This window comes from Mercenaria mercenaria, chromosome 6 (genome assembly GCF_021730395.1).
Source record: "Mercenaria mercenaria strain notata chromosome 6, MADL_Memer_1, whole genome shotgun sequence".
In the NCBI taxonomy this organism is placed as follows: Eukaryota; Metazoa; Mollusca; class Bivalvia; order Venerida; family Veneridae; genus Mercenaria; species Mercenaria mercenaria.
The window spans coordinates 53,315,012-53,339,653 of NC_069366.1; the positions used below are offsets into that span (position 1 = coordinate 53,315,012).

Genomic DNA, 24,642 nt, shown 5'->3' on the forward strand with positions numbered 1-24,642 from the left:
ATAAACAGAAAAGTTGAACAGTAAAATGTTTGTTATACAAATTTATTTTCAAGTCAGAAAGATAAATCATAAAACTCAAACATACAGTAATAAATTTACATACCGAGATTTGTATACGTATCTATTGTAAAACAGGCGTTACAGCCAAATACACTGTATGACAATAACAATTATCATGGCTAAATGAAAAGCACACAACTCCGCAATAAAAAGAATAAACAGTCTGGCCTCACAAATAGTCTTACTTACATAAATCATTTAGCCATATATATTCAAGATGTGATCAACATTAGTCAGGACATTATGTTTTATTCTAACATGGCTCGATTTGATTTCCAGTTAAACAAAGAAGAAAATCAAGCTCTGTATACTCTGCGATAAACAACGGTTGACGCGCGGACCAGTAAGAGAGCATTATGACGTCAATTATGACGTCGAATTGCCGCATGACGTCCGATACATTACTCCTCGCGTAAATGAAGCCCAACATCATATTTATTAAACTATATCAATGAGCATGTCAGAATGAAAATAATCAAGGCCTTCTTGTGATTTATCGTCTAATTTACCACGGTTCATCATTCAGATGCTTCAGTGTTCAATTCCTACGCATCTGAACGATGAACCGTGGTAAATCAGACGATAAACCACTTGAAGGCCTTGATTATTTGTTAATTAACAGAGGATATGTGACGAAATATAACATTTTATGCAATTATTAAGGCACGCAACTCTTGATAAATATGTTCGATCTAGCCCTATATTATATCATGACTAACATTTTGTAGGAATATACACGGACACTTTGGGTGTGGAACACTTGCACACATTCCCACCCCAACACGCTCCAACTACTTCCTTTTTATTGTAATTGAATATCCAGTCACTAATCGTACAAAAGAGGTATCCGAACTATCTTTAAAATCATCACTCACGAGCTTAGGTACTAATAAGATAAAAAAAATCTCTAGAAAGTATTCGTACACCCATCCAGAAAATCATCTCGTATTTTACATTTTTACAACATTGACATATATTTCTGTTGGTGTTCAATGCAGCCATATTTCTAACGAAACAAATTAATTTGAAGGGATTTGATAGAGGGTCGAGCTATGAGTAACTGAATTAATGTTTTTAATAAACAAACAAGCACAAAAGGCCATATAACTGATGAGTGATTGAATGAATATATGTCGTCTATAGATAATTGTTATCATACATGTACAAAAGTGGATTCATTATATTATATATGTATTTACATACTACAAAAGACGGGTTAAATATTGACTAAACAAGAGCACCGCCTTGCAGGTGCAAACGCTCATCTGATCTTTTTGTCTCTGTATGATAGAAATATTGTCCTACCCATGATTTCTAAGTTCAAAAGGGGCCAAAATTCTTGCAAAAAGCAATGTGGAGTTACGATACTTGCTGTGCAGAATAAGCTTTACAAGGCAAATATCTGCTCCAAGTTCTGAAGCAATGGCTTCGATAGTTTAGGAGAAAATTGTCCTAAACACAAAACTTAACCAAGAAATCTGACATTTTCTAAGTCCAAAAGGGCCATAATTCTTGCAAAATGGTGTTATGTTTGTTGCTGTACAGAGTAAGCTATTGATGGTGAACAAGTGTTGCAAGTTTCAAAGCAATAGCTTTGACAGTTTAGGAGAAAAGCTGACCTAAACACAAAACTTAACCAAGAAATCTGAATTTTTAAGTTCTAAAGGGGCCACAATTCTTGCAAAAAGCAGAATGGAGTACGTTCTTGATGTACAGAGTTAGATATCGACGGTAAACAAGTGTTGCAAGTTTCAAAGCAATAGATTTGATAGTTTAGAAGTTAAGTTGACCTAAACATAAAACTTAACCAAGAAATCTGATATTTTCTAAGTCCAAAAGGGGCCATAATTTTTGCAAAAAGCAAGAATGAGTTTATTTTCTTGCTGTACATAGTCAGCTATTGATGGTAAACAAGAGTTGCAAGTTTCAAAGGAAAACCTTTGATAATTTAGGAGAAAAGCTGACCTAAACACAAAACTTAACTAGGCAACGCCGAAGCCGATCAAGTGATGACAGTAACTCATCTTTTTATTTTCAAAAATTCAGATGAGTTAAAAATTATAAGAAGATTTTATATGTATTAACACGTTCTTAATGCATGAATGAAATACTGATCAAACGAGTGAGCGAATGAATGAATGAATGAATAAATGAATAGTTTTCAACTTAACAATACAGCTGAAAATAATGTACCTGCTATCAGCTTAACCCTATGGTGTCAAGTATTTGCCACCATTCTGTCAGGGGCTAATCCCGTGGCAAAGGAAACAAGTATTCCAGGTCTTTAAAATACCTTACAAACAGCTCTTTGCCTTTTTCTGACTTTTTCGCAAAAATGCGACCATATATTGTCCTATTCGAATGAACTTTACCATCTGGACGTGCTGGATTCATTTCCTGAATAACATCTTGTCTCCTTCGTGTAAAGCCTTCATATATGAACACATTAAATGAAATCGTCACTTCTACAAATTTCTCCGTTTTTTCTAGCTCATGTAAATGCTATTTTTGACCTTGAAATTTCTGAAGAGTTACAGATAGCCTAACATTTGCCGTCCTTACGTGGCAAATTGCGTAGCACCTCTTATATCACCCACTGTATGTTTTAGGTCTACCTTTAATCAGTTTGTCTTTAGCAGATTTGTCACAATGAAGCCAATTGGTTGTTCCTTCTCTTATTTCTTAAATTTTTAGCGTAAGAAGCAATGTCAAGAAAAGTTTGCGTTTCTGAGTTAAGGTATACACATGAAAATGCATGCCTTGGTATTGTATTCATACGATGTTTCAAGTTGTATTGTGGAATGTATTTTGAAGAACTTTAGCTTTGTATCATAATAGCACTTTAATGAAGATTTTTCCATTTGATTAATAATTGTTTAAACTGTCGTTCGCATTTTGTTTGCATGGCTGATATAACAAATTCCTTATGCAATTTATATTTTACATATTCCTGTACGTTTCATGATACATCCTTTTTCAGCGTTTGGATATCTCTGCAACAGTTTTTTACCTTTTCAGTTTAAAACTGAACTCCCATTCCGGCTCTGGTATTACTTCAAAATTTGCAGACCTACTTTTTACGTACCCAACAGCAGTCGTGGCGTAACTTTTTGATATCACATCCATAGACTTTGTTCGAACAGTAACAGATTGCTTCAGTTTAATAAGACTGTCTACAAAGTCACACCATATAGACTGAGTCATTGTGACTACCCAAAGTTCGATAAAGTTCAAATTTTCCATGTCTGGCGATACAGACAATGCTGCAATATTTACATTACCTAATTTGAACCTCTGAAGACGTTTGAATGTTTGTGTTAGTGAATTCATTTGTTTTGTATAAAATGCTTTCGAGGATAGAGCTTCTACCTTAAGCTCTCTCAAAACTGTAGCATTCATCATACCACCTGGCAATTCACTCCCATGCTTAGAAATGTAAAAGTCAAGTCTTTCCAGGCTAGCTGTGCTCAGTCTGTAGGGATAGATACATTTGTCCCAAACATGAACACTTTGTAAATATTTGTATTTCAACAGATCGACCTTGTGACCTGAACATGTACTTTTGCTACATTCAATGCGACATAGTTCAAGTATCCTTAATGATATCGATTGTGTCAAGAGTGATGAAATTTCTGAGCATTGTTCGTGCGAAAATCTGCAATGACGAATTATGCAAGATGCAGCTTCATTACCAACTACGCCAATGACACTGATGTGTACACAGTTTTGTAGACAAAGTGTGTCAAAATGTTGCTGCGCAGATAAATCAATACTGTGTCCTTCGCATTTAACATCGTCACAATGTAGATTGTCTACTTCTAGTTTTTTCAAAGATACGACTTGTGTCAAATTGGTTGATAATTCTTTGAATTGGGCGTGTGATAGACGGCATCGGCGAAGTCCACATGATTCTAGTTTACAGGAACTAGAAATGTTGACACCTAGGTAATTACAATCTCCCAGTGTAAAAGCGTGCAGTTTTTCACTTCCAGGTAAGTCAATTTGGTGACCTTTACATCCACTCCGATCACAACTTATATCTTCCAGTGTAAGGTCTTCTAAAACTACTGCTTGTGCAAACGATGATGAAAGCAGCTTAAAGTGTTCATGTGGAAAAAACAAACCTCGGATTCTGATTGAGCTGAGGAAAGTAGTATCCTCATCCCTGGAAATTGAAATGAGTTTACACTTATCTAAGGCAACGTTCCGTAGTTTTTCATGACTGGACAAGTCAATGCTGAGATCTTCATTGCAAAGGATGAGTTGTACCAAAGAATCTGCTTTTGTCAGTTCTGGAGATACTTTTTGTCCATATTTAACATTCTCTTTGTTTTTAATGGCAAGCGTTTGTATGCGATTGAGCATTGCAATCACTTCCATTACGTCATCGTTTAGACAATGCCTGTCGATGTACAAACTTTGTACAGCCTCGGGAAGAATATGTCGGACCAAGTTTAAATTAATGTCTTCTTGAATTATGATATCACAAACTCTTATCTCCGGAAGTTCCTCTGAATTTGGAAAAAGGCATTCTGATAACAAATTTGATGAAAGTTGTTGTATTTTATTTGTTTGCTCCATTAAGTCTGGCTCCACATTTTGCCCGTCTTCTAGCTTCATGATATACTCATTCCTCTGTCCGTCCTTTAGTACTTTTTTATTGATTTCTTTAGATATATCTGTTATCAAGACAGGATCTAAACCACAAATCATGGTCAAAATGTTTGACAACTGGAGCACATTTTCCATAGCACTACATCTTTCGATTTTTTTTTTTTTTTTTTTTTTTTTTGGATTTAACGTCGCACCGACACATGATAGGTCATATGGCGACTTTCCGGCTTTTAATGGTGGAGGAAGACCCCAGGTGCCCCTCCGTGCATTTCTTTTGAATAGTTTATGTAATATTGCTTCACGTGATTTTGGCTGAATTTCGTACTTTTGATGGTGACTTAATATATATACGGCGACGAAAAAATCACGAAATGAAATGTGAGTGAATGAAAAATTTGTTTTCTCGACAACAGGATCGGGACAGTTCTGTTGCACAATGAGCCCACAGCTCAAAGATCTTAATAATATGTATTTTGGTACATCACATTCTTTTAATATTGCAAACCCAAACATTAAAGACGGCGTGGCCGAAGCTATTGTCCGAAATGCTAGCTTTCCTAGCATCCAGACTAGTACCTCGTTTTTTACGTACCTGCCAAGACCTGAAAGACACATCGGTAAGCGAAGGTGTTTTACATCTTCTGGAACATGTTTCAAATCTTCTTGTCCCGGCTCTTTTTCCTCAAACCAGGCAAATATTATGTTCACAATATTAGTGTATATGTCACTAACTGACCTATCAATTTTTCTGCCGTTGCAGTACATCCATAATACTTGTTGTAGCAACAAAGGTGTTTTTTCTGGATGTGGAAAGTTTGATGCTTTAAGTTCTTGTATAAAATTCTCTGTTGTTGTTGCGACATCTAACCCTTTGTGAATTGCTTTCTTCATATAACGTAGAGTCATAAGTTTTATCTCACTTTTGTCTATTCCAACAAGATTGATTTTACGATCATATTCCGTATATTTCATATTTAATATACCAAGGGCTGATGGTCGAGATGTTGTTATGATTGTTGCATTTTGTACATTACCAGAAATTGGTAATCCGTGTGCGGCATGTCTAGGAAAATGACCTCGTGGAGCAGGCGGGGTCCACTCATCTAGTCCATCAATAATGATTAAACATCTTTCAGATTCTCTTATGAATAGGTCCTCAATCAGTCTGTCAATTGTAATCCGTCTGTCATTTTCTTTACCACGTAATGTATGTCTGACCATGCTCTGAAGGTCAGCAACATTTCCTGGAGTATAGCACATAGGAACGTAAAACAAGAATTCATACCTACTCAATTCGTGTAGATTAATGTCTGAGTTTTCATCTTTATTTATGTGTTCGCTACTTGAATTATCTGACATGGCGTTACACCATGTATGGATCATCATTTTGCAAAATGCGCTCTTTCCTGCTCCAACCTCACCTAAAATGTAAATATTTTTCAGTTGACCATGACGTATTTGGAATGGTTTGCTGCCAAGTTGATTCTCTCCCGAATTCTCATTTGTTTCGTCTTCAGTTGCACAAAATATTTCATGATAACTTTGAACATGTCTTTCTTCAATGTCACTCTCTGGAAGCCTTTCAGGTGTTCCTTGGATAAACATCTTTGGAGGGACATAAACCTCACTTATATTGGTGTTGTTTTCTCGGGTTATAAGAGGAGATACCCAGGTTTTTACTTGATCTTTTTGATAAAGTGCTATAAGCAAACTTTGTAGCTCTGAAATTGATATTATGTTATATTTTAACATGCATGTAGTATATAAAGTGTTGAATATCTAATACAGTAAGCTGTAACTTGAAAATTTGTCACTAAATAAACTGTATCTCCTTTTATCTTGTTTTGTTTTGGTTACAACTTTAGCCGTCTAACCACATAACATCGATTCGAAATACATTTTATTTTTAAAACATGAAACTGATAAACATTAAGAAACAAAGACTACAATATAGCTAGATTTATCATAAAGGGTCTTACTAATACATTGATTGATACCTTGCTTTTGAGTAATGTACTCCAAATTTTGCTGCTGTGTCAATCGAGCATGTTCTAGACTTTCTAACTCATCAAGGCGCTAAAATGTAAAAGAGTATTTGAAGACATATAAACTTTGTGTAAGATAGTATTATTAACTGTTATAAAGTTGGTACTGAATGATGAAATATTTAAACAAAAGTATCAGTCTCTTTCTATTTGTATGCCTCAGCAGGGAGAACACATGACTGCCATACCAGATATCGCTGGTTTGATCCCGCGCAAGGCAGATATTCTCCGTAGGGATTTAAATACACTTAAAGTATTCCAATGGTGACCATAACTTTATGCTTTTTTTATATCATAACATAACAAAAATATAATTATTTTGGGTTAACGCGATTTCAACATTATTTCGGGTATTTACCTGTAAGTGGTGACAGGTTAATCTACAAAAAGGTATTAATAACTTCTATCCGTCGGTCAAAAGGAACGTATTCGTAGTTTTCGGCAAGATACTAATACTCTCCTCTCATGAATCAAAGATAATTGACATTTAAATGCGTGATCCTCAGCATCCCATCCTTACTGGATGTTCTGATAAAAAAAGGGTGAACACAAAACAAAGCAATAGATACCTTTCGCATCAAACTCAGATCAATTTTAATCTTGGTGGTATCTATTTCAAGATGTTTGACCTTTTTGCAAAGCTGATCGTACTTTTTTTCTAATGACTGTAAAGGTCCATCAAAGATTTGCTGTGCTTTTTCATCTAAAGTGTTCGAGGCATTTTCACTTTGAGACTTGATATCGAGCGTCGTATTTCGAATTAGTTCATTTAATTCTTCCGTTCTCTTATTGATAGAATTCATGGCTTCCCTGAACACTTCTGCTTCATTCTGTGTCGTTATACATATGTCATCCCTCATCAGCTGGATACAATAAACGATTTATATTACTTCACGAAACATTATTATTTCACTTTAAACGCAACATATTGCTGTACACATAGTTATGTAGCTCAATAAAATGTTTAGAACCATAGCAATGTCGCAAAATTTCAAAGAACCCTATCATCACAAGGAAAACATATTTTTTCAGCTTTATTGATACATGTACTGTGAAACGGAATTCTGTTGCAAAATATAAAGTGTTGTGAATATTTCGCGTTTCATAATATTAAACACTTTCAACTAGTTTTTTAGTTCGACTGATTATTATTGGAAGAAAAAATATGTAACTTCATTTTAAATCAAAACAAAGAAGCAGAAAACATTTTTAATCTTCTTAAGGGTGATATTTTCTCTTGCTATGTCAAAAGTGTATCTTTCTGATTAGTTATCTGTACGAGTCATACTTTATTTAGCCAAAGATGAATTTGACCGGTTGCATTACTGCCACCAGGCCTTTATACGAAGATGACCTTGACCGGTTGCATTACCGCCACAATGCCTTTAGCCGAAGTTGCTTTACCGCCACAAGGCTTTTAGCCAACGATGAATGTGACTAGTTGCGTTACTGCCGCAAGGCCAAAACATTTCTGTAGAAGACCTTCATTGCTCGACATCGATAACTGATGTATACTGTATGCGCTGAAAGGCATAGTGACATAAACTAAAGAGATAAAAGAGTGTTTACCTGCTCAAGGTTCTTTACAGCTTTTTGCGAATCAAGTTTTGCTTTGAGTTCTTTCTGGTCTTCTAATAAGGCTTTAATACCATCTGTAATTTCTATCAGTTCGTTCTTCATAAGTTCCATTGAAGAAGAATGAAATATCTTATTTCTTCCACGTAGGGCCTGCAGTTAATAAATAAAGTATTCATTTAAAATGGGTGTTAATAAAATTATGAAGGAAGTATATTTAACATTCTAAGTATGTTTGGCAGTTAGTTAAAAAAAGGAAGTCAATTGTTTTCATGCAGACACCATACTAAGAGTTCTTCGTGTACTTTGTTTTTGGTCATTTACACGTGCACTGATAACCAGTAAATGTAAACAGTAGATTTTTTATGTAGGAATGAATTAATGAATGACACGCGATCTTAGTCACTATGCTGACTGACAACGAATGCTAATGATTTCGTGTGATTCGGGGAGGCATTTCGTTTGTTCTTGTAATTTCCTAACGATTGAAATAAACTGGAGAAATCATTGTTGGAGTTTGTTCAAAGCTCCCTGTCCTCGTCGTTCACCTGTTAGTGGCCCATTCGACGTTTTGATGTCTAAATGTGAAATAATCAATAACTGCAAGTATAATTGCATAAGTTGCTGCAATAGAAAATAACATCTACACTGTGAATAAATCTGTCAACGTGCAAGTAATGTCTTCTTAAATTTTAACGTCAAGCGGCCACTCGATCGTGTTTAGAATAAACATCATTTCGTTTAGTGCAGTTATATCTGATCAGAAACGAAGATGTTGTTACAAGAACATCTAGAAATATAAGTAAAATATGAAATTGTGCAAGAACTTGGGAAATATGGACAGAAACGTTTAGTTTAAATTACTGTAAAAAACATGAGCTTTAGGTGACCTTTCTTCAAAGATAGCTTAAACATCCATTAGCATTAATTTTGTAAACTTAACTTTACGGCTTAGTACACCCTTAGTTATTTCCAGAGAAAACAAGAAATGTTGTCGGACAGAAAAGCTCGACTATTCAACAGCCTTGTCATTTGAATGAATATAAAATTCGAAGAACGGACATAGTTTTGTAAAAAAAATTAAAAAAAGCAAAACAGAATTATGAAACTTGCACAGTGCAAGTCAGTTTATCACAGTTTGGCAATTGTGTAAAGTTTCAATCCATTCCCATTAGCGACCATTGAGATATCAGAGACAATCCGTTTCAATACCATACAAATTGTCGACTAGTTTTAAAGTTATGTCATATGTCTACGTATTTTGTGAAATACCCAAGTGTACATGTAATTTTCTTTTTTAAACACCAGCTCATTTTAAACTGATATATGTACTGAAATATCGCATTATTTTTGAAGGGACAGTAATTTTGAGAAAATACATGAGGGCCATGATAGCCCTATATCGCTCACCGGAGTTTAATTGCTTGCTTGAACAAATTTCTTTTTTGAACAATCTTGGTAGAAGACCACTAGATGATGTTACATACCAAATATCAAAGCTCTAGGCCTAGTGGTTTTGGACAAGAAGATTTTATAAGTTTTTCCCTATACATAAATCTATGTAAACCATCTGTCCCCCTTCCCCCCCCCCCCCCCCCCCCCCAGGGGATAATTGAACAAACTTGGTAAAGGACCATTAGATGATGCCACATACCAAATATCAAAGCCCTAGCTACTGTGGTTTTGGACAAGAAGATTTTTAAAGTTTTTCCTTTCGGTTGCCATGGCAACCAGAGTTCTGTATGGAATTCATTTCTTTGATTAATTTTCAATGAGGATTATGCAAGGAACATTCCTGTGAAGTTTCATCAAAGTTGGACGGTTGGTTTAGGCTGGGAGGTGTTGACGGCGACGGACGACGTCGGACGCCGGACAATCACTGACCACAAAGGCTCACCCTTGAGCACTTAGTGCTCAGGTGAGCTAACAAAGACACATCCACTAATGTAACATCGGAGAATTTCAGCTGAACAAACTAGGGATACTATCTGCAATGACCGAAATATTTATGATTTTGCTTCTAATTTTAAGTAAGTGAGACTATAGAAAAGAAGAAAAATGTTGAGGGTAAATAGAAAATTAAGAACGAGAACTAAAGAACAAGAACATTCAATGGAGCCTATTACCCTTAAACGCTAGGGATCGCACTCGTGTGGTACATAGTCATTGTGTTACGCTATTTTGTTTGTGACTTACCGCATGTTCCTTTGACATCTCCGAACACCAAACATAAATGCTAAGTCCGTGGAGTAAAAAATGAGTAGTGTTCAAAGAAACATGAGGAAGAATTGACCTCATGACCGATATTGCAGAAAATCGATATCAGGGGAGACAACAGCTATTTGGTATTGGTAACATATATTGGTAACAGGTGACCGGTATTGCGGTGTCGATATCTACTGCCTCCGGGTATTGTCACCTGGATGTTTATTTCAATATCAAGTGTAATAAAAGAGAAGGTTTTTCATAAGATAATTAAACAAGCTTGAATTATCACTGGAGTTACAAATTATGGAAAAGGTTTTTTCATTAGAAATAAAAGAAGTCATTTTTATCAAAAGAATGTTTAATATGTAATTTTCTGAACCATAGCATTTTTAACATGTTATTTTATAATAATTAAATTAATTTTTATATCAATAGACCATATCTATCAGCAATGAAAACCATATTTTCATATAAAATTATGTTCATACATTTTCTTATATAAGAAGAATGTATATTTTAACATGTTTTCGAAAAACAATGTAACAAATCGGCTGAACATTGCTATCTGTAAACCATTTAGATTCAAGTTAAAGGCAAATATCGATGAAGTCTTTTTTTTTTTTTTTTTTTTTTTTCATTTTCAACCAAATCTGAAATGTAAATGACCCTTAATCTCTAGAAAAAAGGAGGTTCGTACCCATAGACACATCCTGTTATATTTATATAGCACTAGCATTGATATTTTTACGGCGTCTCCCATCTATAAAATACGCATTCTTGTCCAAAAAAAGGAAAACAAAACAAAGACAAATATCAAACAGGGAAGTCACAAAATACTAATAAACTTGACGAATATATTTTAAAATTGTCTGATTGATATGTATTATACCTGCTGCCACTACCACGTCCATTCTTATGTCACAAAAATACATACGTAAGTTATTTTGTTGTTTGTTTTTTTTAAACAGCTGTTTACAATTTATAATTACACAGGTGTAGGTTTTGAATTATTTTATTCTGAAATGGTTGAACATCACACGTATATCAATCCAGTAATTCTTAACATATAGACAAAATAGGAAGTTTAATGAATCGAAAAGTATGGTATGTTTGTAAAATTTAAAAAAAAAAAAAAAAAGATAGTGGCAATCAGCGTGGTACAGGTATTTTGCCGTATTCAAGCAGACATTATTCATTTTTATATAACTACACATATTCCACCAATATATGAAGACTGTTTGCAAAATAAAAAATATGAAAAAGATTAAAATCGCATGATAATTTTACCTTGTAATTACAAAAAAAAAATACCCGTATTAAATTCAAAACGCAATTACAGCCTTATCAGTGTTATAAACGTCTGTGTTGATTTAACGTTCCTTATTTAGAGGTAATTGGCAAGTTTTATTACAGGTCCAATAAAAAGGATTTATGCGTGATGCATACAACATTTTATTACTTCTATAAATTATCATTCAATAGGATTACAGTATAGAAATTTGTTTCATGTAAAATTATCTTGAATTGAACATGTACAACAATTTATGAAAGTAAGTTAATCACGACGACATTTATGATAACTGAAAAGATCATGAAACCAGGTAAAATTTTCACGAAAACAAAACTATATCATTAAGTTACTGAAGTAAAATTCAATTCTGTTTTAAATGCAGATATTATTAACATTGCAAAAACATTCTTGTACACAAAAAATGCTCCGGACATAATTTCCAGCTTTAATTTGATCAAGGCGGACCTTGAATTTATTTACTAAAAATTATTAAGTAAAATATATACAAAAAATTCTGTAGTTTACCTTTTTACGACAGTTTGCATTTGTGATCCAAGGGTCGATAGTCGATAGGAAAGCTATCTCTTTTAATGTTTAATTGACATAATTGGCATAATTGACACTTGATATTTAAATGTATATGAAATAAGGTGAGAACAACAACATAAGAAGAAATGCGCATCTCTTTCTTTTTAGAACCGAAATATTAAAATGCAATATTTATCTTATATTGTTAATTTGTGATATTAACATAAAATGAATTACTCGCGAAGTAAAATTACATTAAATGATTAAATCATTACTTTAACCTTTTGATCACAATACCGCATGTTCACACGGCATACTATAATATCGTCTGCTTATGACGCTACAACAACAACTGCGCGCTGAAGTTAGTTTTTCTTCGAAATTAGTGGAAATAAACCGTCTGAGAACGAATCAAATTTTTATTTCACAAAAATGAAATAAATATCATTCAAAAGATAAATTCAATGAGAGTAGGAAAGTTCTTGCACCTAAGCTTTCATATCAATGGTTTTGTACAAAAAATGCTTTAAAGAAACGCATATATGAGATTTTTGCACATTTTATATGGAAACAAAGAAGGGAAAAAATGACGAAATGATGGCATCAAACTTCATGCGAAGAACGAATCAAAAATTAAGATAAAATTTAATTTAAAAAAACCTTGTGATGAATCAAATGTTGAACTTTGGTAATATGTTTGCACCTAAGGTTTCTTATTTTTAGTAATTTTGTTATTAAGTAAAATGTGTACATGCCCTTCTTATTTCTATATAGAAAATCTGACCGCTATCGATTAGTGGCCGGAGGAATATTCTTCGGTATGCCGAGTATGACACATAATAAGAAAATAAACAAACATTTATGTCTGTTTACCACGAGTTATCGTTCAATGCCTTTGATATTCAAACACTCGTGCTAAATTATTGTTTTCATGACCATGAGACTGGAGTCAAAAGAATTTTCATCAGCAGTACTTAGTCATTTTAGAAGAAATTAAGACTTTCTGGCTCTTCGCTCACTGGAATAAAAGGGTCATCAGTCCCATAGGTAGAAATATAGTCATAAAAACACTAGCTTTACCAAAAATCAATCACCTTATTATGAGTTTGTCAAATCCAAATAATGATATCATAAAAACTTTGCAAAATTCTTTTTACAATGTATATATTTTTATGGAATGGCCAGGATAAGGTAAAACGAAATACTATTATTCAGTCCTATGAAAATGAAGGTATAACAAGAGGGTCATGATGAACCTGGATCGCTCACCTGAGTAATATGAGCTTCATGTTTCAAATGTCAAACTGATAATAAAATATTAAGAAAGTCAGTAGGTCACATTCATGGTCAATGAAATTCAGTTTTACGATTTGTGTGCAAAACTGTGTATGTCATCAAAATTTCAAGGCTGAATCTTAAAAAACAAGAAAGTAGGTCAGTAGGTCAAGGTCACAGTCAAGTGACATCATATTACTTGGGGTCATCAGGTAATTATCATTAAACAGTCTTGGAAATAGGATCAGATGATTTTTTAAGTATTTTTCCTATATAACTCACATAATAACTAAGTGACCCCGGGGCGGGATCTCTTTTAACCCCAGGGGCATAATTTGAACAATTTTGGTAGAGGACTACTAGACAATGCGTCATACCAAATATCAAAAGCCTAGGTCGTATGGTTTAAGACAAGAAGATTTTTAAAGCTTTTTCCTATATAAGTCTATATAAAACTTGGGACCCCCTGGGCAGGGCCTCTTTTCACCCAAGAGGTACAATTTGAACAATTTTGGTTGAGGACCATAAGACAATGCTACAAACAAAATATCAAAGGTCTAAGTCTTGTGGTTTCAGACAAGAACATTTTTAAACTTTTTTTCCTATATAAGTCTATGTAAAACTTGGGACCCCCGGGGCGGGGCCACATTTGACCCTAGGGGGATAATTTGAACAGTCTTGGTAGAGAACCACTAGATGATGCTACATACCAAATATCAAAGCCCTAGGCCATGTGGTTTTTACAAGAAGATTTTCAAAGTTTTTCCTGTATAAATCTATATAAACCATTTGACCCCCGGGGCGGGGCCAAATTTGATCCTAGGGGGATAATTTGAACAATCTTGGTAGAGGACCACTAGATGATGCTACATAGCAAATATCAAAGCCCTAGGCCATGTGGTTTTGTACTAGAAGATTTTTAAAGTTTTCCCTATATAAGTCTAAATAAACCATGTGACCCCCGGGGCAGGGCCATATTCGACCCTAGGGGGATAATTTGAACAATTTTGGTAGAGGACTACTAAATGATGCTACCTACCAGATATCAAAGCCCTAGACCCTGTGGTTTTGGACAAGAAGATTTTTAAAGTTTTTCCTTTCGGTTGCCATGGCAACCAGAGTTCTGCATGAAATTCAATTCTTTGAACAATTTTGAAAGGAAGTCACCCAAGGATCATTCCTGTGAAGTTTGGTGTAATTCTGCCCAGTGGTTTTTAAGAAGATTTTTTAGAAATTGTTGACGGACGACGCACGACGGACGACGGACATCAAGCGGTCACAATAGCTAACCTTGTCACTTCGTGACAGGTGAGCTAAAAATGATAGAGTTGGATACTTTTCATTACCGCTTTAAAACTGACTTGGCTTCGCAGATATATGAGATATGGCTACAAATTTTAAACTTATTACAGATATCTACCCTTTTCTTCAAACTTATAGTAAATATGGAATGAATTTTATGAATAATAAATTGAACACTGTTAGAAATTACTTTTGGTATGATGTCTTTAAAGGAATCATACGAATAAATGATCAATACCCAAAAATCTGGAGTGATTTTTGTACACTGCCAGTATTTTAAAATTGGTGGTGCTAGTTTTCACTATCCCTTGTTTATAAGGATAGAAATGGAATTATTTTGTTATATAATGATTTTATTGATAAATATTAAATCAGAACAATTGTTTTACAATACCAAAGTATTATCGCATCAATAAGAGATTTCATTGACAAGGTTAGATTTCCACATTATGCAAAAAGGGAAACCTCATCCTTTACAACCATTGTCACAAGTAGGTTACAGCATATAGCATATAGTATATGAAATATTCTATAAGTAGGTGATTACATGCAGTAAAAATAATTAATAGTCAAATAAAAAGATGTAGAAAAATCTATGCTTCCCTACTTGCCAGGCCAAAAATAATCCTCTCTTCAAGAAGAAAATGGACTGATAAATTAAATTTAAATGCGCTTTTTAACTGCATATATATATATATACATTCCCTTTCATTGTAACTAAAGATACAAAGTTGCAATGGTTTCAATTCAGACTGAATCATAGAATCATTGCAACAAATTACTCTCTCCAAAAAATGAGTTTAAGAAATGATTCTTTATGTTCTTTCTGTAATACAGAAACTGAAACTTTACAACTTTTATTTTATGAGTGCTGTTATAGTAACTTATACTGGACTGAGGTCAAAAGATGGATAAAAGAAACTTGTCCGAATATTTCCACTGAATGGTCAAAGACAGATATTATTCTAGGTAACGAAAAATTTAGCATTGCATAATTAATATATTACTAAATGCGAAATTTATTATATATCAATGTCGAACTAGAAACATTTCCAAGCTTTCAATTGTTCAAAACACAAATGGAAAGCTATTGAAACTTGAACATTTTAACGCAAAAAAAAAACAAATTAAACAAATTCAATGTGAAATGGAGTGATTGTTTATCTCTGCTTTCACTAGACAACTAATCTTTCTTTTGTATAGCTCGTTTCTGAATCTCCCCAGTGCTTCACCACCAACCCCTACTTTGTTTCTGTCCCTTCTCCCCCCTCCCTTTTTTCCTTAAACAAGAAAGATGAATAACTGTATTTTGATTAGCTTATTATGCTTGTAGGAATTATTTCCCTTTATTTAGCTCAATAGTAGTTATTATACTTTGGTATTGCTTTGACCCTTGATTCCGCCTTTGAGACCAGTGTAGATCTTGATTGGCCTGCACATCAGTGCAGTCTGATCAAGATCTGCGCTGTTTTTCGCCTATTGGTAAGTATTTTTTGGTAAACATCTTTTAATCTCTCGATAGTACTGTCCGAATTGAAGGACAGACAAATTCTTTAAAGAAATCTAACATGGCAAGGGTCAGGGCTTTATATAAGTTTTAGATAACACAAATTTTTCAAATAACTCAGTATGTAATCACCTACTTATAGAATATTTCATATACTATATGCTATATGCTGTAACCTACTTGTGACAAATAAAAAAAAATACATGTATATTCAATGCACGGGTTAATACTCTATACGAATTATTGTTCCATGTCGACCTGTTATTGATAACTCTAGACTGACTGATAGACCCATGAACACAAATCGTTATAGAGTTTGTAATGAATATGCACAAATTCAAGATGGCGGCGCCTTACTGGTAATTGGATGCCATTGACTGTACCATTGAATCAATTACCTGTTCAGTCAAGTGTGAAATGTCAACCATAAGTGTTCCTTCTCAAGAGAAGGACAAGTCAAATGGTTTATCGCGGCCAGAAATTTGTACAAACCGGACAGAAGTTGCGAAATTGTCATTTGTGCAGGAAAGAAGCGTTTACCATAATGTCCAGTACTGGACAGGTATAGTGACCATGCACGGACACAGCCAATTTTCTCAGAGGGGGTCCGATCCCCTGCCCCCCCCCCCACCCTGGAAATTTTGAAATTTAGCACTTAATTTTTTGCATTCTGGGACAGTTTTATGGACTTACCTGTTAAATTTGGGAAAATGATAAAATCAAGCTTTCTTGAAGGTAAAATTCTTAGTTTCTTTTAGATAAATAATATTAATTATGTCGGGGTCGTATGTAGCAGCAGCCGCATAAACTTTACATGCAGTCCTAATGCGCCCCCCCCCCCCCCCCCCCCCCCCCCCCCCCCCCGCGCATGATGATATATCATGCTTTCTGTTTATGCAGGTAAACTTGTGTTTGGTTAAATTTCAACAGAGCACAATTGTCTGAACAGTGTGCAAACTCATTACTGTTTTTTCAGGCAAGGGTGGAAAAAAAGTGGTAGACAATAAAAGCAGTAACAGTTTTATTAATAAAAAAAAACAATGAGACAAACATTTCCAACATCTTTGGACGGTTCAAAAATCCTATGTTAAACATACGATAAAGCCCGACACGCGTGAAAATGTTCCGAATGTAAATCGGGTGAAGTAGACGCTCTATGTATAGAGTTAGATTATGCGTCTAGATTGATTAAACTGGGCGAGTCTACTTACTTATTACTTGAGGATGAAAAAAAAACGTGTTTTTTAAATATTGCTCTTAAACAAGGGTGGCGATTGAACTACTAAAAGTACAACAACAGTTAATTCACAACAAATCGTACGGTATGTTTTATAATCAGTAGAAGCTAGTCGTATTTATGCTTATGAGACCTGTTTCAGCCATAAGTAAAGAATTCACAGGTCCATCATGAAATATTTTCCCCAGCGCGCATATACTTGTCCTATTCAATATGATCGGCCGCGATCAATCAATAGTATGTCTCATTTCTTAGAGGCATTTAAATTGCAATGATTTACTGACTTGAGGTTAAAAATACATGTGTGCAGTTTTATCTTATTCTCGCGTAAATCAGTCATGATTGTAGTACACCCTATCTCTACATTGACAGTATTAATATAGTATCATTGTATAACCTGATAAATGTAGATAAATGCGAGTATTTGAAGACGGATTTTTTTTCGCTTCAAGTTTATGCAATTTTTTGTATCTTATTCTCACAGTGCTCAAGGTCGAACACTGAAGATTAATGACCTTTCAATATACTGTTACCAAATGGCACAGATACGGTACATAAAATGCTAAATGTTGTGTTGAAATTTTAAGAAAAGGATAGTCTATTGTCGATACCATTCATACCAAATAATTCACCATCATCAACAGACATTTTATAAGACAAAACTATTTTAAGGATGCTCGCTACAGTTTCGTTTTTTTTTGTTGTTGTTTTTTCTCAATAATAGATTTTGATGAAATGTTTTGTATTAAAAGATCATGTTATGATGTATTGAAAAATGAAATAAAAAATACTAGGTCACAAGCTTCGTTTCAATTTAATTTGCCCTTAGATATGGTGCTATTTTTAACATCATTTCTACAACAAAATTTCTATAATCCTAAAATATATTTCAGTAAAGTACAATAATCAGCATAAATTTAAATCTTAGCATTTTTATAACGGAAAACAATATATCTATTTGAAACATGCTCAGAGAAATCAAAAGAAAATGATTTTGTAAAGAAAGGAATACTTGTTCAGCAGACCCAAGGGCTAGTTTTGCATATTTTTGTCAATTTTAAGTTGGTACTTCTGCTATTTATCGAGTTTCACATAATAGAATTTAATCAAACGCTGCACATACCTTTGGTTATGTCTACCTAATCTAAAACAAAAAGAAAATTGATAGGTCACCATATTAGATTTCGCTAAAATCAAATCACAACGAGGTGGGGTGTGGCGGGCATTTATACAACACAGGTTGGTACGAAATACTCTTTCAGTGGTTGAGCAAATGACTAAGAGATATATCAAATTATCAAACGGCAGAATTCTTAATAAGCGGATTTTAAGGTGTTTCTGAAGCATTTTGATGTCATAGAACGATGTAAGTTTCCGCCTTTCTCCTAACAAAACCTTTAGTTTACGAATACGGATGTACGGTATGGGTACGGTACGGGATTAGAAACAGCGGTGACTCAATGCAGTGTTGGAGCGCCGGTATAAATTACAGACTCCAGTATATGTCGGATTAAAGCAATTTGAACTAAAAGTACTTTAAATGTATATATTTTGTAACCATGATGATACTTACCCTAACCTTTAGTCAGTATATTATACATATTATACATTAAATGCATGCGAACATACAATAATTTGCGAATTTTTGCCGTACGCGACATTAGATAATCACTTCCGGGCATGCGCAGAAGACCGCTCCAACTCTGCAATGAGCTACAGGTTATGACACACTAAATAGTTATTGTTCTTTATTCTGTATAAAATTGACCTATTTCCAACGAACACGTGTGTTATAAGGTTGTTTACATTTCTATGAATGAAATTAAAAAAAACTACCAAAATTTAAAGTATAGGCCCACAATGAAATAAAATCAGGAACTTGCTTAAATAAAACATGAAAATGCCATTTTAAGTGGAAAATGCTTTTTTTCCCTTTCCGCCACCATCTGACTAGTCCGCTTGATTACGTATTTAGTACTATTATATCCATAGGAAAAACTGAATTTCTTTTATAGTGTGAGTTTCATTCATTTAGTAGCAGTAACTTTATTGCATGAAACAATACCAGGTTTTAGCATGATAAACTCAGTTTTCAAGGCTTCGCGGCATTTTCAGTACCGCGTTTCACTGTGACGACAATTTAACTCCAAAACAGTTACCGCGACATTCTCCTAGTTGGAGCTTATTTTTTCTTCTATCTTTTACTAAAATTTGCAAGCAAATAACACATAAACACTGTTAAATATACAAACACTAATGTCTAATAGCTATGTATGGGTAATATTTAGGCTCTGAAGATGCACTGTTTGGAAAAATGTAAATCCGAAACAGTGAAAATGTGATGGATATTTTGGGGCAAATATTTTCGATTTTTGCAGCAAATTGCAATAGAATATTCATTTGTTATTGATGATAGAGTAATAAATAAATTTGCTAATTTTTCTATATAAAATTAACAAAATTTTGAGAGCTGTAACACATAGCCAGGCCCAGTTTTAAAACAAATTACTAGCCTAATGTTTAGAAATGACTTATAAACTACAAGAAGAGGGTCATTATGTCCCTGGATCGCTCATCTGAGTAATATGAGCCACATGTTCCAAATGGCAAGTGATGCTAAAATATTAAGAAGGTAGGTAAGTTGGTCACGTGCATGGTAAATGAAAGTCAGTTTTAAGATCGGTGTTCAAAACTGTACATGTCATCCAAATTTCAAGGCTGTATCTTAAACAAAACATTAAAGTAGGTCAGTAGGTTAAGGTCACAGTCAAGTGATCCATAATCGCTTAAGGGTCATCAGGTTTTATAATATAGCAGTTTAGGAAGTATGATCTGATAGTTTTTGAAGTTTTTTTCCTATATAACTCATGATTATAACAAGTGACCCCCAGGGCGGGGCCTTTTTTCACCCCAGGGGCATAATTTGAACAAACTTGTTTCACCAGGCAATGCTACATATCAAATATCAAAAGCCTAGGCCTTAAACTTTCAGACAAGAAGATCTTTATTTTGTTTTCCTATATAAGTCTATGTTAAGCGTGGTACCCCCAGAGCAGGTCCTCTTTTTCACCCTAGGGACATAATTTTGAATAATTTTGGTAGAGAAACACTAGGATAGGCAACATACTTAATATCAAAAGCCTAGGCTTTGCAGTTTTATGCAAGAAGATTTTTAAATTTTCTTTTCCTATATAAGTCAATGTAAAATTTGAGACGCCCGGGGCAGGGCCTCTTTTCAGGGCTTTACGCCTTGTGATTTTGGACAAGAAGATTTTTAAAGATTTTGCTTTGGTTTGCCATGGCAAAAAATTCTTTGAGAACTTTTGAAAGGGGACCACCCAAGGATCATTCTTGTGAAGTTTGGTGTAATTCTTCCCAGTGGTTTACAAGAAGATTTTTTAGAAAATGTTGACGGACGCACGACAGACGTTGCACGGCACACGACAGACGACGGACATTGAGCGGTCACAAAAGCTTACCATGAGCCTTTGTCTCAGGTGAGCTAAAAACACACCACGAAAATTAGAGATCATGTATCTTCTAAGACAGAGTGTTTGTCTAAAATGTCAACTCTATGGTTTCTTCCAAACTAAAAGCTAAAATGTGGGTATGAATACATATGTGCAATAATAATTTTGCAAACGCCACCAAAATGTCAAGTATACCTCTACAATGAAAAAAAAACTGGAACTGGCTTACATAAAATATTAAAATGCGACTTTATCTGGGAAGATTTAGGATATTTTCTTTTAGCCATCTGACTAGTCCCGAAGTGCTGTTTGATTACATTTTAATACTATTATACCTAATCTTCCTAGCGAACAAGTCTAGTGCTATACCTTTCAGGTTGCATTCCATATATGACTTTTCATTTCAAGGTTTTTGATGCTCATATAAAAGGGCTAAATTCGATACTGAGGACAGTTAGAAAAATGTAGTATTTAGTAAATTCTTGTTTGATTATTCCGCACAAGAAGTCACAAATATGTGAGAAAGAAATCGTAACTTTGATCAATTGCAGTACATATCCGTTTCAGTATAACTTTGATGTAGAATAGAATAAGGAACTTAGTTTGAGCATCGGATGCTATACTACAAATATATATAGAATGACTTGAATGACAACCCCAAAAATGTACACAATAACGTATACAAAAAATTGAATTATCTATTTCAAAGATACATAATTTATAGTAGTACTATAGCATATGTTGTAACATAATCTGAAAACCATCCATTAACTTTTAGACAGAAACCCAATACTAAACTATGATATGAATACACCATAATACTTACAAGACGATTGTGCAAATCTTTCAACCTCATATTTTGACCTAATGGTCGTGATATTTCTACGCATACCTTTCATAATACTTAGAAACCGAGGAAAAAATGAATAACACATTCAATTATATTCGAGGTCTATATATCGATATTGTTTAAATTTGTCATTAGTTTTAACGTTTGAAATAGTTTTTAGAAAATGGTTCGAATTCAACACTATGATGAAATAAACTGCATGATATCCTAACTAATGGTTTTAGTCTTACCTTATAGAAAACATCACTGCCGTTAATGTGACATGCCAGATGAGAGTGCAGCATTTTGTTGTTAATGAACACGTGCAAAAGTCCAGTAATATCAATATCACTGGCAGTCTTCTTGTCGAGGTAACCCGGAGCATTGATGAAACATTTTGCAACCTCCCAGGAATTACTACACCAGTCACTTAGGTGTGTGTTTTTCCAGTTAGGTGCTGGCGGAGTTGAACCATGGCATCGAAGTATTTCGTCAAACATTTCATCACAAATATTTTCTGGGCAAGCTTGTGTATTGGCAAACAGACAATTGCATCTAGTCTGACTCCACTGACATTGAGCTTTTCCTGTTCTACGATCTTTAACTCTTCCATGTTTTGGCTTCAAGGTTTGAAGACTGCAGGTGCAAACATTTCTTGGGTTGTACTTTACCAGTTGAAGCAATCTGGTATGTTCCTGCTGAACAGCTTCGTCAGCAAAATTTTCTATACCATCTTTCAGATATTTGTATGCTAACCCTCCTTTCACCCAGTTCCTGTACAATGGTTTCCTAATGTGATGCTGATGATTCATTATGCAAATTCCTTTACACGTGATTCCTCTTCATATTTAAGTATAAAGACCTTTTGTTTCCTTTTGTTTCCATTTTTCTGAAACAAGAGTGTCATATGGTTTATCGTGATAAACGTAATAAAACTGTCTCATATTATGGAGAATACTTGTGTACATTACATTTTTATTTATTATTATTATCATTATTATTATTGTTATTATTATTTGTATCAAGAAATTAACTCTTTAACAGAAAATACAATTGCAAACTACAGTGCATTTAATACATACCTTGCCATATTGATCTATCAAGTAACTAATGAGACTATATTAAACTACTGGAAAACTTCGCAAGTAACGAGGAAGTTAAAAAAACACGACATTCAACGAAATAGGTATAAAGGGTTTTACCTTGAACGAATTTATGTGCATGCGCTTGATGTTTGCACAACCTGATCTTTCGACGATAAAAATCGTTATAATTTTGACGTGTTTGACTGTTTACAGTTTAAGGTTTTCCTGAAACAATAATATTTCTATGAATTAGTAATATTTGAATAATAGGAAATTTTAAATAGAACACATGATTTTAAAAAATTAATGTGAAATTGGAAGAAGCAAACCATCTATAGTGAAGAAATAATTAAACAGACTCAAGATTTCTTTTCTTAAAATATAAGTATAACTACTTGGTACTCGTTTTATGTTGATTAATATAACAGTAGTATCAGCGTGATCTGCTTGGTACTCAAGCTTATGCATACGTTTGAAAGACAAACTAAATTTGTCAAAACAAAGTTGTTAGATTCGAACATTTCCTGGGTCCGAGGGAAAGTGTCAAAACAAAGTTGTTAGATTCGTACATTCCCTGGGTCCGAGGAAAAGTGGCAAAACAAAATTGTTAGATTCGTACATTCCCTGGGACCGGGGGAAAGTTTTAAAACACAGTTGTTAGATTCGTGCATACGTTTGGTCCGAGGGAAAGTCTCAAAACAAAGTTATTAGACATCCCTTGGATCCGAAGTGAATGAAGTGCTTATTTAGCAGATATGACTCTACTTAAGTATCAAAAAAAAGAGAAAAAATTACGTTTTAACCACATGCATAAAATGGTAAATGGAAGTTACTACTGTTTGCAGATCAAATTACCCTTTCGTCTTTTCTTAAATCGATAAACTTGTACCTTTACAGCGATGCTGGAGCTATTTTTGGATCCCGTCTATACAGGTAACTCCGCCTTTCCGATACGAGTAAAAATTACTGAATGAACTTGTTTACATAGCAAGGGGCAGGACGTGAAGTGGTTGCACACTTGGTTCAAGCGAGCAAATGGTTGCAAACTTACAAAATGGCGAATATTTTCTGAAATCATCGCGTGTTCGCTTGTTTTTTATCAGGTAAGAGGGTTTCTATGGTATTTTGAACTCTATGGATATGTGCATGCATCAGTTCTATGTCTACGTCACACTCGGTTTTGCGTTTCAGGGTTGTAGATTTCGAATTCTCGAAGTTATTGAAGTTATAAAATGGTCATGTTCATGTTTTGATATTTGAACTGCGTCGTTTCTTGCCGATTTTAACATTCTAATGATCAAACTAGCCTGTTTTGGGGCCCTTAAACGAGACAAAACAACTAATTGTGAAGAATTCTATAAACGTTTGGCTCTGCATGTTTTCGAGAAATAAATCTTGTTCAAGCTCTTTTTAGTTGCAAACTTGTACTTCAAGCAATTTCTATTGCAAACTTTTTTCTGAAAAAATAGTGTCCAACTATTAGAGAATGTTTATTGTGCAACTCGTGTACATTTCTTTTCTGTTTAGGGTCGTACATTTTTATAGCATCAAATGGCCCTTTGCTATTTTAATATAACTTTTGATAAAAAAAACCTTATCATGTTTTCATGAAACTT

At 34.1% G+C, this 24,642-nt stretch overlaps 1 protein-coding gene across 1 annotated transcript; it reads right to left on the minus strand.

Annotated features, from left to right (window-relative positions):
- Positions 1-26: 26 nt before the first annotated feature.
- LOC123548871 (uncharacterized) lies at positions 27-22,826 on the minus strand. The gene is made up of 5 exons (XM_045336483.2): positions 22,193-22,826; positions 8,289-8,447; positions 7,289-7,582; positions 6,672-6,750; positions 27-6,395 (listed from the first exon to the last, which is right to left on the minus strand). Exons 1-5 carry the CDS (start codon positions 22,751-22,753, stop codon positions 3,067-3,069), a joined length of 4,422 nt encoding a protein of 1,473 aa, XP_045192418.2. The 5' UTR covers positions 22,754-22,826; the 3' UTR covers positions 27-3,066.
- Between the last annotated feature and the right edge of the window lie 1,816 nt (positions 22,827-24,642).

Bases quoted from the DNA above. Each gene is read 5' to 3' on its own strand.
- LOC123548871 (XM_045336483.2), bottom strand. From the start codon at position 22,753: ATGAATCATCAGCATCACATTAGGAAACCATTGTACAGGAACTGGGTG. The intron at 6,751-7,288 runs GTATCTATTGCT...TTTACATTTTAG, and splicing joins ATCTGAGTTTGATGCGAAAG to CGCCTTGATGAGTTAGAAAG. The intron at 6,396-6,671 runs GTATCAATCAAT...TATCAATTTCAG, and splicing joins GTACATTACTCAAAAGCAAG to AGCTACAAAGTTTGCTTATA.